We start from the raw sequence: 18,676 nt of genomic DNA, 5'->3' as shown, positions 1-18,676 counted from the left end.
GACATATCACCAGCGATATTTAATGCGATATGGCTCAGCTCGTCAGTTAATTACACACTTCGTACACAGCAAAAACTCCAGTGTTAAATTAACACACCTGGGGGTGTACCCCTATCCGTGAGTATCCATAACTGACATAATCCACAGCAAAACTTCTGTGAATAGATACCTTTTTGATTTGCCTCGGGCATTGACTTCGGTTTGTTTTACTCTTCGTGGATGGTTGCTATCAGTGTTGTATAAAGTAGAAGTAGAAAGTAGAAATTCTGCCATGTCTTACTTTTAGCCATGAACGGATTGACAGTTCATTTCAGCTGATTTCTGTCTCCTGACTGAAAAACTGCTAATAAGCAAATCCAGGTGATTGGACCAAAATACTGAGGCGGACTTTTACTTTCTGAACCTGGACTTTACTCCTCTGAAGAGAACAGAAAAGGAGAATGAAATCACCTGAAGAGAAGACATTAAATCTGAAGATCTCAGCAGAGGAGGATTAAACAACTCCACAAACAGCATTACCAACTTCACTTATTACTAACCAGAATGCCTTTATTTCTGTCAGACTTCTACAGAAGATTTTATTGTGAATTAACAGAGGTTTATCTCAGTTTCATAAGTCACCATAACAGTGATTAGTGTTTCCATTAGCCAGGCTCTTTACTCTTATAATATATTTGATCTCTTCTGTCTGCTGTGACAGTGTGTTTGTCAAACACATTTACAGTAAAAAAAGTTCAATGGAATCAGGTGATGAACATTACCTGGTGATGGTTTTATAATCATCATGAAAAAGCCTGATTCACTGTGGTATTTGAATATAATAATTATTTTGACAAATTATTTACAAAAAAACAAAACCTGTGACTAGGGCTGAGCGATGTATAGCACAATATTGTTATGCACGTCTAATCAGTGAAGCCGGTTCCTTGATTAGTAGTAAATCACCTTCACCTGCTTTCAGATGGACAATACGAGTGTTGAATTAACCCTCAAGAGTGTTAAAGTTAATGAGATAGTTAAGTGACTAATTTAGTGATTGAGCATTATTGAAGACACCTGATGATCACAAGCAGAATCACTGAAGGAGAAAATCACAAATTGTAAGTCACCGTTATGGAGATCAGTGTTTGCTTTAGTTGGGCTCTTGACACTTTTACTTTCACTTAAACTTTGTTTGACTGCTGTTATTAATTTATAACAGTCAAATGAACAAAAACATCTGTGATCTGTCAGTGTAGGATGTTTTGGCATAATAATGCTGTGATGTATAAAATGAAACTTTTCATATAATTTGGTCTAACTTGATAGCAGCATTTTAATGATTATAAAGCATATGATTACCAATATTTTTCTGACATTCCAAAATATATAATATAAATTATTCTGATCAAATCACTTTCAAATGCATTTATTTAGAAACACGGACATCAATAATCAGCCTGTGAATCTCAACCGTGGTGACCACATAATCCTTGTTGCCACCAATCACAAGTCATTAATGGCTCCCATCATGCATTGCGGCATGAATAAATTATGATCTGAATTGTCTATGTAAATTACTTTTCCTAATTGAATATTCTACTCGTCACCGTTGTTGAGAAGCATTGACTGAATCTTGAGGTCTGTGTGTGTGCCTTCAATAAAGATTTTTTTTTTTTTTTTTTACAACTTTTAAGAAATCCTTTAAATTATAAATTCTGGATATTTATGCAGAATCTCAGTTATGCTGTAACCAACAAAATAAATCACAAATACTAAATTCAAATGACGATTGTCACAATATAACCAAAACTATTAGTTTGTATGTTTTTTTCTTTGTTCATCTGACTGTTTTAACTCAGATACAACAGTCAAACAAAACCTAAAGTTAATGTAAGGCTCAAGAGCCCAACTAAAGACTGATCTCTGATCTCTACACTGATCTCTATAATGGTAACCAATTACGATTTTCTCCTTCAGAGATTCTGATGGTATGGTGACTTCAAATGAAACACAGAGTAAACCTCTGTTAATTCTCAATGAAATCTTCTGTAGAAGTCTGACAGAAATAAAGTCAGTCTGGTTAGTAATAAGTGAAGCTGGTAATGCTGTTTGTGGAGTTGTTCAATCCTCCTCTGCTGAGATCTTCAGATTTAATGTCTTCTCTTCAGGTGATTTCATTCTCCTTTTCTGTTCTCTTCAGAGGAGTAAAGTCCAGGTTCAGAAAGTAAAAGTCCGCCTCAGTATTTTGTTCCAATCACCTGGATTTGCTTATTAGCAGTTTTTCAGTCAGGAGACAGAAATCAGCCCTAATCAACTGTCGATCAGTTCATGGCTGGAATAAACACATGGCAGGACTTCTACTTTTTTTCTACTTCTACTTCTACTTTATACAACACTGGTTGCTATGCAGGTCACATGATTAGTGACGTAACGCCGACCAAGAGAATCCATACATCCTCATCACAGGAAGTTCCTGAGGTTTGCTTTCGGGGGCGAAGCATACCAATATTGGGTCCATCCGTTTGGCCTAGGTTTATCAAAATCCGTTTGGCCTAGGTCTTTACAAAATGCATGGATGCAGTGCTGGTTCCTCTGACACTCCAGGGCATTCGTGTATTAAATTATATTGACAACTGGTTGATTCTAGCTCAGACCAATCAGTTGGCAGTTCGGCATCAAGATGTCGTTCTGTCTCACATAAATAAATTGGGGATGCGGCTAAACACCAAGAAGAGTGTGCTCCTCCCAGCACAGAGGACCACCTTTCTTGGGGTGGTGTGGGATTCAACCACAATGCAGGCACGTTTTTCTCCTGAATGTATTTCTGCGATTCTCACTGCCGTAAAGAATGTAAAACTAGGCAAGTCACTCACTGTAAAAAAGCTTCAGAGACTGTTGGGGCTGATGGCAGCTGCGTCCAATGCCTTCAGTACATGAGACCTCTGCAGTGGTGGCTCAGAACCAAGGGGTTTTCTCCGAGGGGAAATCCGTTTTGCACGATCAAGGTCAAGCGGCAATGCCTAAGTGCCTTGGTCATGTGGAAGAAATCTTGGTTCCTTGCCCAGGGCCCAGTTTTGGGGGCTACTTGTCAAAGCATTACGCTATCAGCGAATGCTTTCCTTACAGGCTGGGGGATGGTCATGAGTCACGAGTGTCGCTTGGAAACATGTCTCTGGCAGGACCATCAGCTATCTTGCCATTTAAATCAACTAGAGATGATGGCACTATTTCCGGCTCTCAAATACTTCCTACCAGACCTGAAAGGCCGTCATGTGCTTGTCCACACGGACAACACATTGGTGGTCTCTTACATTAACCATCAGGGGGGTCTGAGGTTCCGATCAACCATCAACCATCAGGGGGGTCTGAGGTCCCGATTATTATGCAAGTTGGCTCATCAGATCCGAAATTACTGTCACTCAGGGCAGTATATATTCCAGGGTGTCTGAATGTAGAAGCAAATATCCTGTCAAGTAGGGGTGGAGCCGAATCCGAATACGGTATTCAGAAAGGCACAAATAATGTGTTTTTTTATGAATACTTATTCCGAACAAATACTTAAAAAAATATTTGTATTCGGGAACAAGAAATACTTTATATCAAAAAGCTGCGTTCCTCAGACCGCAGTGCGCGAGTTGAGTGAGTGACGTTCAGGAAGAGGTGACTGACACAGGCTGCTCCACACAGCAACAGAGAGGGCTCGGCTGAGCGAAAAAACACTTAACTGCATCACTATTTTTGTTGAATAGATGTTTGTACCTTAACTAAGTTCCGGAGGCAGTTTATAACTTTCGGGAAGCGGAGTTTGATCTGGAGTATATTCCATTATTGACGTCTGCAGACGGGTGCTCTCATGTTCGCTCTGTTTACGTAGCTCTGTTAGCTCGGTAACGGTAATTATTTGTTTCTTATGTGGCTTGGTTGAATTCTAATGTAGAATGCGGTCTGTTATTATAACAGGCCGCTGCTTATAAGTAGAACACACCGTTGCCATGAAAAACAGAGCGTTGCCATGGATTCTAAACGTAGAGACAGAACGGACTATTTTTCTTTTTTTAGCGGAAGCGATACAATCATTTTTTTTAAATCAATAAACTCCTTTTTATATCCATATTTTGAGTCAAATTGTTGATTTATTTGGGCTTCGGGCTTCTTGTCGGGCTCATAATCAACCTCCTCGCTATACATTATCCATAACTTATTCTGTCTGTTCAGCGTCCTCCACCGTGGTGTTCATAATGTTCACAATTTTATTTCATTAGTTGTTGGTTTAACCATGGTTCATGAGGTAATGGCTGACTGTTATTTTCTTTTCAATTACTTTTCTTGTTACATGTTCATTGCTGGATTTATAGAAAAACATCAACCAATATTGCATATCCATAATTATTATAATGGATATAATTAAAGAATCCATACACTATAAAGTAAATTAAAGATTTTATGCCTATTTTGAATTTTACTCGAATACAAATACAAATACTTTTCCCCCCTGAACAAATACAAATACAGATACAAATACCGGCTGCTTTGCACACCCCTACTGTCAAGACAGGGGCTGAGGCCTGGGGGATAGAGACTTCACCCCGAGGTGGTGGAGGTCCTATGGGAGAACTTCATTCAAGCCCGGGTCGATTTTTTTGCATCTTACGATACAACCCATTGTCCACTTTGGTTCTCCCAAGCATATCTAGCTCCTCTCGGAACCTGAACCTGTACGCTTTCAGCCTGATATCAATGCTCCCGGGAGTTCAGGAAAGGGTTTTTCAGGAAGGGGCTCATCTATTATTACTAGCCCCGCACTGGCTAGCCAAAGTGTGGTTCTCAGACCTAGTCTCCTATGGAGATTCCTATCAAGAGGGACTTACTTTCCCAAGCAGGGGGCATGATATTTCACCCTCGCTCTGAGTTGAGGAAACTCTCGACTGAGGTCGTTGAGACCATCCTTCAAGCCAGAGCTCTTTCCACGAGAAAACTATATTCTTTGAAATGGAAACTGTTCTCTAAATGGTGTGGAGAACGTTTTTTTAATCCTGTTAACTGCCCGGTTGATACAGTTCTTGATTTCCTACAAAACTGTTTCTCTGTTGGATTATCTCCCTCCACCTTAAAGGTGGACGTAACGGCTATATCTGCCTATTGCTCCCCTCTGGGGGCTTCTTCTCTTGGGAGAGATCCTCTTATCACTTGTTTTCTTCGTGATACATTGAGGCCTGCATTGCACTCTAGAGCACCGGCTTGGAATTTGGCCATTGTACTTGAGGGTCTGGCATTGGCTCCCTTAGAGCCAATCAAAGAGGTTTCAGAGAAGTTCCTTACACTAAAAACTTTATTTCTTCCGGCTATTTCTTCTACCAAGAGAACTGGAAATCTGCAAGCCCTGTTGGTGGCTCCTTCATGTTTGGAATTTGCACCTGGTATGGTGAAGGCATTTTTACATTCCTAAGGTCCCCACAAATGGGATGGATGATATTGTGCTGTAGGCTTTTTGTCCTCCCCCGTTTAAGTCAAGTCAAGTCACATTTATTTATATAGCGCTTTTTACAATACAGATTGTATCAAAGCAGCTTCACAGTGATAACATTAAAATAATACAACACGGATCAATAATATTGTTGAATATTAAATGTCCCCAACTAAGCAAGCCAAAAGCAAGGCAACAGTGGCAAGGAACCAAAATTCCATCAGGCAATTGAATGGAGAAAAAACCTGAACCCAGGCTCAGTCGGGGGCCAGTTCTCCTCTGGCCAACGAAGGAACAGTGATTACAAAACAAATTGGATTGAAACATTAAAGGGGGGGTTGACTGCGATTTCACTTTTTTAATTTTAAATAGTGTGTAATGTTATCGTTATAAGCAGAGATATCGTCTTTTAAAAATCAGGAAGTATATTGCCTACAAAAACGACTCAATTGGGACTACAGCTGGGTTACGGTACGTCACTAACCCACACATTTGCATCAACCCTCCCTCCGGAATATGCAGAAAATGGCATGCGCATATTTCTGAGGCACATCGACTCATCCAGTGTGTTGTTCACGCAGCTGTCAGGTCTTCTGTGTTTCGGGCTTCCCATGGACGCTATACTTCCTCAACAATGGATACAATTTATGTTTGATTATGTTCCTGAAAATGACTATGGTAATCTAGCTCTCTGTGCTGCACATTTTACGGAAGACAGCTTCCAGAATCTCCATGAGTTCAACACCGGATTCAACAAGAAACTGTTACTAAAACATGAAGCAGTTCCGACTTTAAAACAAGAGGCAGCAGTTGTTGGGCCACAATATGTAAGTAGGCTAAGACTTCATCATTTTAAATGTATTTGCATGTATAATTTCCGACGTAGCCTTGTGTTTTATTTTTTTCAAATGCCAGCGCTGGCTTTATAGCCACTACTAGTTAGCATAGCCTATGCTTTTTGTGTCTACGACAAACGCGTAAAAACATTATGGACCTGAATTTTCTATAAGTACTAATGTTTTAAACGTATTTTTCATGTATATATGCTTTATGGCGTTATTTTCGATTTGATCAAGAACGTAAACATGCCAACGGTGTTTGAGTACATTAGTAGCCAGTCAGTTGCTATTGTTGCCAGTCAGTTGCTATTGTGTAAAACAAACATGTATAAAGTTAAAAAATGTAGCAAATTGTCATTCAGAAACGTTTAGTAAGAGCCGTGTGTGGTGAGGTTCTGTTTGACTCTCTTCATCGCGGCTTTCTCGGTCTGATTCTGCCTCAAACTGATACTGCAGTTCGACACATATTTACATCTGGACCGGAGCTCATGACATACATGTTTCGCCCGTAAAGGTAATGGGCGTTAACCTTTCGGACAACGTGAGCGACAGTTTAGCCAATCACAACACACCGGCCCAAACTAACCAATCTGAGCCCACTACGTGTTTCTGAGGGAGTGTTTTCATAGAATCAGGAAGTCGACCGCTCGTTCAGGGGACAGAGGAGAGCGCGGCTGACAATAAATGTGAAGTTTATGAAAAATAAGACTTAAAAAAGAAAAAGCACGAATACATGTTATATTGCACCCCATAAATACAATCATGCAAAGAAAAAAAGCAGTCAACCCCCCCTTTAAGAGAAATTGTCCATTTCCATCTGTTTGGAAGTCGAAGTAATCATGCCGGTTTGGAGACGAGATGTTGAGGATCAGTGCCAACGGCTGTCGTGTCGATGAGGGCGGCACTTAAGGATGAGTCGGGATGGGTCCAGGCGCAGGTCCACCATGGAGGGTCCCTCGGGATAAACAGAGAAACTGACATTAGCTTAGACGCCATCCTTCTTTTGATGTACCTTCTTTTGATGTACATCAGGATTTACGGGACGTGTTCCCAGTTCCGGCTGAAGTCGATAGTGTGTTATGTGTATGCTAGGCCAAAGAGATGTGTTTTCAGTCTAGATTTGAACTGACAGATTGTGTCTGCTTCCCGGACAATGTTAGGAAGATTTTTCCAGAGTTTTGGTGCTAAATAGTAAAAGGATCTACCACCAGCAGTCGATTTTGATATTCTAGGTATTATCAACTGGCTGGAGCGCAATAGACGTGAAGGACTATAATGCGTTAAGAGCTTGCTCAGGTACTGCGGAGCTAAACCATTTAGTGCTTTATAAGTAATCAGCAACATTTTAAAATTTATACGATGTTTAATAGGCAGCCAATACCCCAGATCAGGAAAATCTCAATCTGTTATGTACCGTTAGCGCTTTGGATGCCTGCATTCACAGAGCTGCTCTGTGGCAGAGATCAGAGCAGTTATTTGTCTGTTTCGGTTCGACCAAGAAAGGTTGCCCTGCATCGAGACAAGTGATGAGCGAGTGGGTAGTTGAGGCTATCTCTATTGCTTATGAGGCGGCCGGACGGTCCTCACCTAGGATACAGTTCGGGCCCATTTTACTAGGAGTGTGGCTGCCTCTAAGGCTTTAATTTCAGGTGTTTCGCTTCAGGACATTTGTAATGCAGCAGGTTGGTCCTCACCACACACATTTGTCAGATTTTACGACCTAGACCTTTCCACTCTTGGGGCTAGGTTGCTTGCTTCTTAGTGTGCGCAAGGACTTCACACAGATCGGGCATTTTTCATTATGGCGTAGTGGGTATGGGGTTCCCACCGTGTCTCAACGCAGCTCAAGTTTCCTTGAAAGGGAACGTCTCAGGTTACGTATGTAACCCTGGTTCCCTGAGAGTAGGGGTGCACGATATATCGAATCAATATCGTTATCGCAATATCACGTTACTCGATATCCATATCGAAAGTGTCGCGATATTTATGCAATATTTTGTTTATGATGCGTCTGGTCCGACATGCACCGTTGCATTCCCCCCACCGACACATTTCCTGATTCTCCTTCTCCATAAACAATATTAAATCAAGAGAGGTTTAACTTTTCATGCTACAGATTTCCCACAGTGGTCAGAAAGAACAGGGGAGACGCTTTGTTTTTCTCAATATAAAGTCGCTACTCGCTCCAAAGCTAACCGCCGTCACTCTCTCACTTCTTCCTTGCTCTCCAACCACACAGTCCCACACACACACACTTGCCCCGGCTCGACGCGCACAAGTATAAACATCAGGCCACGGTCCACCTGGCAACTTCATGCGTTTTCACTGATCGGATAGCTATCTGATTAGGGATGGGTATCATTAAGGTTTTATCAGTATTACTACTCTTACCGATACCGCTTATCGATCCAGTACTTTAACGGTGTTCTTATCGTTTTTTTTTTTTTTTTAAGAATTAAGAACATAATTAAACTCTATATTTTGAAATGTAAAATAGAAAAAGCAAAACGAAGAAAAATATATTTTTGTTATGCAGCAATGTGCAGGCTTTTTTGTTTTATATACAAAAAGGACACATAAGAAAAAAAAACAAGTACAAACACAAGAATACAATTAATCAAAGATACAAATTATATACAAAGTGCTTTAATTTCAGGAAGGTGTACTAACATATCTTTTCAGGTAATTGTTTCTGTCTGAAAAGAAACCTAATTTAGTAATCAAATATAAAATAGCACTGTATAGTTTATCATAGATAGATTAATGCTCATAAAATCTAAAGTTACTCATTCAAAAGCTGTGAGTGATTTTCTCTGCCTTTTGTTGTTTGATTTGCATTAATGGCTGAATCGTCAGCAGGTTTAGGCTATTGGACTGCTGCCCCTTTAAAGGAACACTCCGACTTTTTGGGACTTTAGCCTATTCACCTTATACCCCAGTGTTAGATAAGTCCATACTTACCTTTTTCATCTCCGTGCGTGCTATAAGTCTGTTTGACGCACCCACCGCTAGCCTAGCTTAGCACAAAGACTTGGATGTACTTGGTTGCACTTAGCCTTCTAATCCAAATAAGTGAAAAAATAACACAAACATTTTCCTATTTACAGGTTGCGATTTGTATAGTCGTATAGTGTCCAAAAAAAAAATTATATGAGATACAGACATATTTTAATCGTATAAATACTGGGAACTATTCTCTGAAGGCGAAGCACTACTATTTGGGCGGAGTGAGAACCGCAGCACCTGAGACGCGCTGTGGTGAGGAGGAGCGGAAAGTTCGTTCAGAGTTTGAGATACAGACTCATCAATTTATAAATAGTAAAAGCGTGTTTTACAATCATGGGTTTTCGCTGCAGTGTAAAGAGCTGCGACAATAAACAGGGGAGACCAGGTAATACCATGATGTTTCACAGAATACCAACTAGAAACGCTGACCGGATGAAAACATGGCTAATTGCTCTGAATATTGACCCTAACACACCAAAAGAGAGTATCAAGGGACATTATGTTTGCTCTGTACATTTTAATGACGACGACTATATTGAAAAAATGCAATTTGCCACAAGAACCATGAAACGTGTGCTGAAGGACATGGCCGTCCCATCAAAATCACTTACAGGACAAAGTGCTGCGGTAAGTAGCCGTTCCGTTATATTTTAGATGTTTTGCCTAACGTTACTGTAACAGTGCCATTAGCTAACTTAGAACTATTGTAATGCTAGTGACACTACTATATGATTAGGGTGCAAACTACTATACTGCAGTTGTTTACGCGCTCCATGTATATTCCCTGTAATGTTGTTTAGAACGCGCTCTGTCGCCCAGGTAAAACTAGAACGGAGCTAGAGGTAAACACATGTAGTTAGTAGCATACACCTTGCTAATGAATCTTATCGGGGAGGGATTTTTTTTTCTATTTTTTATTTTCTTTTAGAAATAGTCATATTGTCTAGCACGGGTAGGCTACTGTCTGTGGGTTCATTGTGCAAAAACAATTTGCCTTGTGCTATTACTTTTCCCTTATTCTAGCCTATTGTGAATATTGAGTCATTGCCTATTGTGAATATATTGTCATATTCTAGCCTATCTGCCATTACTGTATTAGACACTGTTGAATACATTTGGTTACGCTGTAATAAATTTCATTTTAGATGTATATTGATTCCTGTAATAATAATTTATTATTTTGTGTTCTGTGATATATATTAATTAGGATGAGCTGAGTAACCTGCAGCTGGATCAACTGGAATTTGAGGATGTTTCCAGCCTGTTTGCAGGTGTACCACACTCCACACCCAGAAAAACCTGTACTGTACCTACTGCAGAGTTCAAAGCCCCACTACCTTTGCAGCTCAAAAGTCCTGCTCAGACAGCTACAGGGACAAAGGCATTGATTGCCTTGGCACCCAGTTGGACACGTCAATTGGTAGGATAATTAATAATTTATCATTGAATGGTGTTATACGTTCTGTGTGATAAATGTAACAAATTCTATATTTACTTTATAGGACACTGCTTCATCGTCCATAATGATGCCTACCTGCAGGCCAAAAAAAAGTCTTATCTTTGATGTAAGTAGCAAGCCAGGTTCTCTATTCATGATAGCTAAAAAATATTATTGAAAAAAAAAAATCAATTTAGATGCATTTTGATAATTCAGCTGACACTTATCTTGATCACAATGAAATGCCAAAGATAACAGTCAAATAATTGAATATTGAAAATCAATTTTCAAATGAAAACCAACACGTTCCAAACCCAGATGTATGCTTCTAAAGGTGCCAAGAGAAAATAAAATTTTACATGTTGTTTTGTCGTCAACAGGAAACACAACAAATTGATTATTCTGAAATGGATATCAGTTCAGCAACATCAGCCTTGGATATCAGCATGGCCTCAGAACCTGCCTCTGAACCAGCCGTGGATCCTGCTGACTCCAGTTTTGTCCCTGACACAAGCCCCTCCACCTCTACCACAGGAAGCACTGAAAGCATTCCTGGACAACATAGAGGATGGAAAGAGAGAAAGTGGCTGGTAAATGAGTCTAAACTCATGGAACTCTTTAAAAAATGCACTGTTTGTGGATCTGAAATGTGTGATTTGAACCAAATTGTGAAAAAATCTGGCACAAGGATCAGAGTAATATGGAAATGTAACAGTGGACACACCGGAGATTGGGAATCATGCCCAAGTGTTCGTGGAATGGCGGAGAACAACCTGCTATCAGCAGCAGCAACACTCTTCACCGGTGCTACCTACACAGACATTGCTGAGTGGGCAGAGCTTTTGAACATTCAGCTGCCCCATAAATCTACCTACTACAGTATACAGTCCAGCTACCTGATTCCAGTTATTGCTGAAAAATACAAGAAGCAGGAGGACACTATAAGAGCAAGACTCATCTGCCAGACCCTGGATGGTGAGGGAGTACAGATCTGTGGAGATGGGAGAAGTGATAGCCCAGGCCATTCCTGCAAATACACAACGTATTCCTTCATGGATGACTCCACCAATCAAATTGTAACATTTGACTTGATTCAGGTAATTTTTTTTAATGATAAATAGAATAATATATACGAAAACTCAGTCAATGTTCTCAAACGTCTTATACTTTTTCCCTCTAGGTGACCCAGGCCAAAAGTTCTGTTGCCATGGAGCCAATCGGTTTCAAGAAAGGATTAGAAAAGCTCCTAGATGAAGGAATCAATGTAAAAGTTGTCACAACTGACCGACATCCCTCTATCAGGAAAATAATGAGGGAGGAGTTTCCAAATATAGAACACCAATTTGATCCATGGCATACTGGAAAAGGTTAGTCTATTTTTGTTATTGTAAGCTTGTTCACAACTCCTGATACTTCGGCTGTGCTGTCTGGGTTTACTCTCTGTGTATCTCTGTGTTTTCTGAAGTGTACTATTATTATAAAGCTTTTCCTTATTTTAATTCAGGAATTAAAAGAAAATTGGTTTTGGCATCCAATCGCAAGAACTGTATGGCCCTTGCTCCTTGGATAAAGAGTGTGATCAATCACATGTGGTGGAGCTGTAGCTCATCTAAAGGAGATTCAAAGGTGCACAATCATACATTTTATACACACAGACATATTGCAAAGGCAAAGTCTAATTTATTTCTCATATGCATATTTATACCGGTTATAGTGCACAGTGTATTTTGACTACTGGCGTGCATACATCACCTTTGGACATAGAAGTTATTAATTAGGTTCTATTTTGGTTCAAATTATTTTTTCCGTCTGTATTTTTACAGGAATTGTTGAGACGATGGAAGTCAATTCTCCATCATATCTGCGGGGTCCATCGCTGGGAAGAAGATGGCAAGGAACATACATGCTACCACACTGAACTGCCAGCGAACGAGCAAAGGAGGAAGAAATGGTTGGCCGAAGACTCCCCTGCCTACAATGCCCTTTATGAAGTGGTGATGAATGCACGCCTCCTGAAAGACCTGGAACAAATGGCACTGTTCAAACACACCGGTATGTTTATCAAAGATTTCACAGCTATTGGATTGCCTCCATAGATTTTAGTTTCTGTGGGAACCTTTTATGTGAAACATTTTTACATTATTTTAGAAAGTAATATTGCACCTCAGACGATAATGAAAATAAAATAACTCCCAATATTCAACAGATCATTCATACTACTTGTAAGCATTGTTCCATGTATAGTTTATAAAGTGTTTTGTATTTTGTACTGTCTTTATTTCTCTTTCACTAGGACAACTTGAAGTCTACCATAATGTTCTTCTAAAATACTGTCCCAAAAGATTGCACTTTGAATATGCATCAATGCAAGCACGAACAATGTTGGCAGTCATGGACCATAACGAGAACCACGAAACACAACGTGAACAAGCAAAAACAGCGTCTGGTTAGTTCTAAACATATATCATATTATAAATAAAACAATATATCCTCCGGATATTTCAAATTTTGCAGCCATACACATGTCAGTATTGATTTGTACGTAATGTTTCACCTAAAAATATAATAGAACATATTTATAATTTACAAATCAACACTTTTGCTGTTATAACTGGCAAATATTATAACATTTTTTAATTTTTATTTAGTTATTATTTAACCTTCTGAACACACTCCTAACAGACCAAACTCCTCAATCATGTTGATTTTCATTTCAGGACTCCAAAGACACAATGTGATATTCCAAAAACAATCCAAACAATGGATTGCCCGACCAGTCTACCAGGAAACTACACAGACTTTCAGGAATGAATTGATGGACGCAGTCATTCAGAGAAGGCTGGATCCAACGGTGAAATACCAAGACCCCTTATCGCATGTCAAAGTTCCACGTTTGGCTGCTAACATCGCCACAGTTTCAAAACCCAGGAAGGAGGATGTCATTGCCGGACACACATCAAGATTCACAGGTTCAGACTCATAATGGTATCTGAGATGGTTATAAATAAATAAAGGGACACCCACCCCACCCACCTATCATTCTTTAGTCCTGCTTTTCACTATGTCACCACTGCCACCCAAAGTGCCTTTTTGTTATTCTTGTATATAGTTTTTGGTTATTGTGGTACAGCAATTGTAAAATAAATAAGAATATTTCTCATTATTTCTCCTTCTCATTTCTGCCTTGTGTAGGCCAACTAGTCTTCTTATACTGACACATGTAGAAAAAAAAGAAATGAGAAATGTAGAAGTTAGAATAATTTATTTGAAGTATAAAATCTAAAACAATAAATAAAAAGAAAACAATGGTTTCACATATTTTCAAAATGAAATAAAACTCTGCTGTCTTGTAGGAGGTCAAAGGATGGAACATCTGTGGAAAGAGAACAAAATGTTAGGCCTTGTACTTCATAGACCAGTGCCAAAGTATCAGACAAGATGACTAGAATATGCAAAGTGTATTACAGACTAATGTAGTCAGGGACAAAACAATAATATATTTCCTTGACTACAATTATACTGACATTTCTAGGTTGCTCTTTTATATTTAATGTTGTTATCTTTACTCACAGTAACTTTGTTCAGTTTTATACAACATATACAGTAATGCCAACAAAAACAAAATATGTAATTTTTATTCCTGTAATACTTATATACATCATACGTTTATGGTTTGTGTATGATAAAGACATGTAGTATAGGCTAATTACTTTATATATGATTGGTGTTGACACATGCATACTTAGAACATTTCAATTGCATCCTCAGCCTCTTGAAATCCCACATAGACACCAGTCTCTGAAGGATATTTTCTTCGAATGGCACCAACCACACATGATGGCAATGGTTTACGATTGCTTCTACCCAAAGTTTCTCCCTTCAGGGCCCACTCCAACACTATGCGGTAGGACACCAACCTGTATTGACTTAGAGCACAGAAAAAATTGTATGAATAACTAGTAAATCAAGTGTACGGGTTATCAAGACAGACTATTTCAAGGGTGGCAACAGTCAGTTGGCATGTGTGTATATTTTGTTTTTGCGCGTGTATACTACAATTGCATTATACTAATGTTACCTGTATGCATTATGATCATTCAAAATGCACTTACTTGGAGGACAGCTGTCCATTCGGTTCACTCGGCATGGGACGTTTCTTCCAGTTTATCTTGTCACAACGGGAAAAAAAATCGACAACCGCAGGGTGTATCAGGGCAGAGAATTCCTCCGTGATAGTGACGCAAATATCTTCATTGTCATCACGACTTGCCATTGATGGCAATACCCGCTCCCATTCATTACAACAAATGCACTCGCTTTCTGTGGGCATAGGTTGACATGTTCCACATTTACACCACCAGTCCGTGTTAGTTCGGATTCTCCCCTCGACCTCCTCAGTCTGTTCGGCATCTTGGCTATCAGCCTCAAAACTTTGTAATTCCTCGTCTGTGTATTCTGGCTCAAACCGATATGGTTCAGGATCTTGGTTTGAGACAAAGTAAAAATCATCTGACATTTCGTCAAAATCAGCCATGATCACCATTCACGTCAGCTACTAGCTAGTTAGTCACGTTTGTTTTGTTGACAGAAGAAACAACGGCGCGTCTCAGGTGCTGCGGTTCTCACTCCGCCCAAATAGTAGTGCTTCGCCTTCAGAGAATAGTTCCCAGTATTTATACGATTAAAATATGTCTGTATCTCATATAATTTTTTTTTTGGACACTATACGACTATACAAATCGCAACCTGTAAATAGGAAAATGTTTGTGTTATTTTTTTCACTTATTTGGATTAGAAGGCTAAGTGCAACCAAGTACATCCAGTCTTTGTGCTAAGCTAGGCTCGCGGTGGGTGCGTCAAACAGACTTATAGCACGCACGGAGATGAAAAAGGTAAGTATGGACTTATCTAACACTGGGGTATAAGGTGAATAGGCTAAAGTCCCAAAAAGTCGGAGTGTTCCTTTAAGACCGAGAGCAAATCTAATCGGTAACTGAAGCACCATCATTTTCTCCCTATTATTTACGTCCATTTAAGACATAATTGTGTTTAAGTGAATAAACTTTGTTTAGGTGAATCTCAGAGCTGGTCATTTTGACATTTTTATGTATATTTGATAGTTAAGGACCAGTGGTGGAAAGTAACTAATTACAAATACTTTCGTTACAGTACTTGAGTAGATTTTTTTCATTCTTTCTACTTTCTTGAGTATAATTAAATTGTGGTACTTTTACTCTTGAGTAAAATAAAAATAAAGTATTCAACTTCGCTACATTTATATTTCATAAAAAGTACAAAGTACTTTGACAAAGGTGCCGACCTATTTTCTGCACCCGACGGAGCAACAGCGCAAGTTGCGATTTGACAGACACATTTCAAAACAACTGTGGTGGAGCCCTGCGCTTCAGCCAATAACAGACATATCTGAAGCACTTCAGCCAATAACAGACAGGTCTGACTCGGGTGCAAAACCAATCAAAACCTCCAGTTTGGCTGGGGGGCGGGGCGTTCAAACCGCGCTTTGACATTTCAATCACTGGCGCTCGTGTTTGAATCAGTACCGCTAACGTTTCAATATGTCAGTGACTGTAAGTGAGTATTCTGCTCATATTAAATTATGGCAACTACTGAAATGGGTCACACCATTGATAATACCAGAGCACTGAGCAGTTGAGGTAAATAAAAAAGCTCGGCTCAAACATGCATGGACGCGGTTTGCAATGGACAGAGCAAGAAAGTGTCTAAAATACATGCACACAGTTCAATTAATGGTAAAGCTTTCCCTGTTTAACAATACATTTAAACTAAATATACGAAGAAAACTTTTTACAAAGCTGAAAAAACAGTGAAATATGATCGCATGATTGATCTGTCTATCAGATGCATGTAAAAGTGTAGTTCGTTCCTATAGCAACAGTGGGCTCACAGCACATTTTCGGTTGGCTACGATGAAAAAAAGATCATTTAATTTAACATGTTAATCATACCCCAGTTTTTTTTAACTTTTTTTATTCATACTGTTTTATTGTTTTTCATACCTTTTTAATCGGACCTCTCAATTAACCTTCTTTGCTTTCAATTATGAATGATTCAAATCAAAACATTCAAATGACCTTATCTACACTTCCTTTTCAAAATTAGTAATAAAAAAAATTGCTCTTGACAACAGAGGAAGCTAGTAGTCTATATGTGGAGCACTTTTATCATTGATGGATGCACTTTTTTGGGCTTCAAATTTTCTCCAGTCATTCACTGCCATTATAAAGTTTGGAAGAGCCAGGCCATTTTTTAATATAACAATGATTGTATTCGACTGAAAGCAGAAAGTCATATCTTCTAAGATGACTTGAGGGAGAGTAAATCGTGGGCTAATTTAAATTTTTGGGTGAACTATCCCTTTAAAGTCATACATCATTCTTTTGAAAATACCTTGAAAATAAATTGACAGTTTGATAAACTCAGATATATTATAGCTATTATATGTTTGTCTTCATGTTTCATCAGTCAAAACATCACTATTTGCAAGTTATTATATCCATATAAGGCATTTCCTGAAATGTGTAAGTTTAATACTTCTATGCATCAGTAAGGCCTTCAGTATGAATGAAACAGATGACATGAGAGTTGTTTAGCGCTCCATTTCACTATCATCTCCCTATTTTGGGTAAAAAATAGAAAAATACTAAAGTACTTTGTAACGCAGTTACTTGAGTAGTTTTTAAGCAAACTACTTATTTACTCTTACTTGAGTCATATTATATTTCAGTACTTCTACTTGTACTCCAAGTACATTTTTACTTAAGTAGCAATACTTTTACTTAAGTACAATTTGTCAGTACTCTTTCCACCACTGTTAAGGACACACGAAGCCCAAAGTGTAGGCTACTTTTCTTGTCTCGTTGCAGTCGTGAACAGCGTCTCTTGCGCAGGCTTTTGTGTTTTTAATAGCCATTTTTTGAGCTTGCAACAGTAGAAGACAGCATTTTGCAACAATCGCCAATCGTGCTGATTCTGACGGTACGTTTGGGTTTTGGGAACTTCCTAATAGGAAGAACTGACAGCGCTCCGCAGTGCTGTGAAGTAGGCTAAAGGAAGTTAAGCTGGACAGATCATGCGTCTTGTTTTTTAACGGTTTTGTCTCAAATATCTTCTTTTTATAATCTTTGGAAGCCGAAATACAAAATATATTAGAATAATATCCCAAATCTAAAGTGTAACCACGTTGAATGTTTAGTTCTGTCCTCATTGTCACTCATTAAGCAAGGGCTGTCGTGTTCCGCGTGCTGTGGCTTTGCGTGAGAGATCGCTCTCTCTCTCTTCTGAACTGCGAATTTCAAATTTGCATCACAGACAAATGGTTTAATTAAAATACAGTTTATATATAGAAAAGGCTGGCGATATAAACATGTTCAAGATAACCTCTTTAGGAATGATAAATAATTTTTCCAGTACCGACAGCAGAACCGATAACGTCCAAACTTATCGATACAGCGGTCTTTCAAAATTCAGTACCGGGGCCCGTTTAATACCGGGTTTCGGTACCCATCCCTATATCTGATTGATCAAAATACGATCTTCAATTCCCGCGCTATATGCAGATTTAATGGAGTGCACGTCACCGAAAACAACAGTTATGAGCTGCATTTTATGATCATCAGGTAAAATAAGATCAGTTAGTTTATTTACTTTTAATGAAGATAACTGTGAAAAGCGTCTGCAACTTACTTTCACTTTGATTAGCGATAGTTTGCGCGTTGGCTTGATGAAAACGAAATGTTGCGTGATGCGTGTTGCAGTCGCGCGCGTCGTCATATCTGGCCATAACATGACAAGCCTGTAACGTTCTCATTTTTAGCGTTTTTGGAAGGATTACATTTTACATATGTGGTTTATTCAATAACGAGATGCATTTACATTTGTCCAGTTTCAACTGAAATGCAGCCCAGA

The 18,676-nt window shown here is 39.0% G+C and overlaps 3 protein-coding genes across 3 annotated transcripts in view; 2 read left to right on the top strand and 1 right to left on the bottom strand.

The window, feature by feature from the left end:
- LOC148997638 (prostaglandin F2 receptor negative regulator-like) overlaps positions 1–18,676 on the top strand; it is a 54,581-nt gene that overhangs the window by 26,080 nt on the left and 9,825 nt on the right. The gene's annotated exons all lie outside the window — the stretch shown is intronic.
- LOC120476325 (uncharacterized) lies at positions 9,337–13,889 on the top strand. The gene is made up of 8 exons (XM_089123310.1): positions 9,337–10,711; positions 10,794–10,856; positions 11,110–11,826; positions 11,910–12,096; positions 12,234–12,355; positions 12,553–12,781; positions 13,023–13,175; positions 13,447–13,889. Exons 2-8 carry the CDS (start codon positions 10,815–10,817, stop codon positions 13,710–13,712), a joined length of 1,716 nt encoding a protein of 571 aa, XP_088979436.1. The 5' UTR covers positions 9,337–10,711; positions 10,794–10,814; the 3' UTR covers positions 13,713–13,889.
- LOC148997639 (uncharacterized) lies at positions 14,472–15,469 on the bottom strand. The gene is made up of 2 exons (XM_089117773.1): positions 14,842–15,469; positions 14,472–14,655 (listed from the first exon to the last, which is right to left on the bottom strand). Exons 1-2 carry the CDS (start codon positions 15,270–15,272, stop codon positions 14,472–14,474), a joined length of 615 nt encoding a protein of 204 aa, XP_088973899.1. The 5' UTR covers positions 15,273–15,469.

The sequence above is a fragment of the Pimephales promelas genome, chromosome 2 (assembly GCF_988280905.1).
Source record: "Pimephales promelas chromosome 2, fPimPro1.hap1.1, whole genome shotgun sequence".
NCBI lineage: Eukaryota > Metazoa > Chordata > Actinopteri > Cypriniformes > Leuciscidae > Pimephales > Pimephales promelas.
The sequence above is the reverse complement of the archived record's forward strand: the minus strand, read 5'-3'. Positions and strand labels throughout refer to the sequence as shown.

Excerpts from the sequence above, each read along its gene's own strand:
- LOC148997639 (XM_089117773.1), bottom strand. The coding sequence starts at position 15,272 with ATGGTGATCATGGCTGATTTTGACGAAATGTCAGATGATTTTTACTTT. Across the intron at positions 14,656-14,841 it reads AATGGACAGCTGTCCTCCAA|TCAATACAGGTTGGTGTCCT; the intron begins GTAAGTGCATTT and ends CTGTGCTCTAAG.
- LOC120476325 (XM_089123310.1), top strand. The coding sequence starts at position 10,815 with ATGATGCCTACCTGCAGGCCAAAAAAAAGTCTTATCTTTGAT. Across the intron at positions 11,827-11,909 it reads TAACATTTGACTTGATTCAG|GTGACCCAGGCCAAAAGTTC; the intron begins GTAATTTTTTTT and ends TTTTCCCTCTAG. Across the intron at positions 13,176-13,446 it reads ACAAGCAAAAACAGCGTCTG|GACTCCAAAGACACAATGTG; the intron begins GTTAGTTCTAAA and ends TTTTCATTTCAG.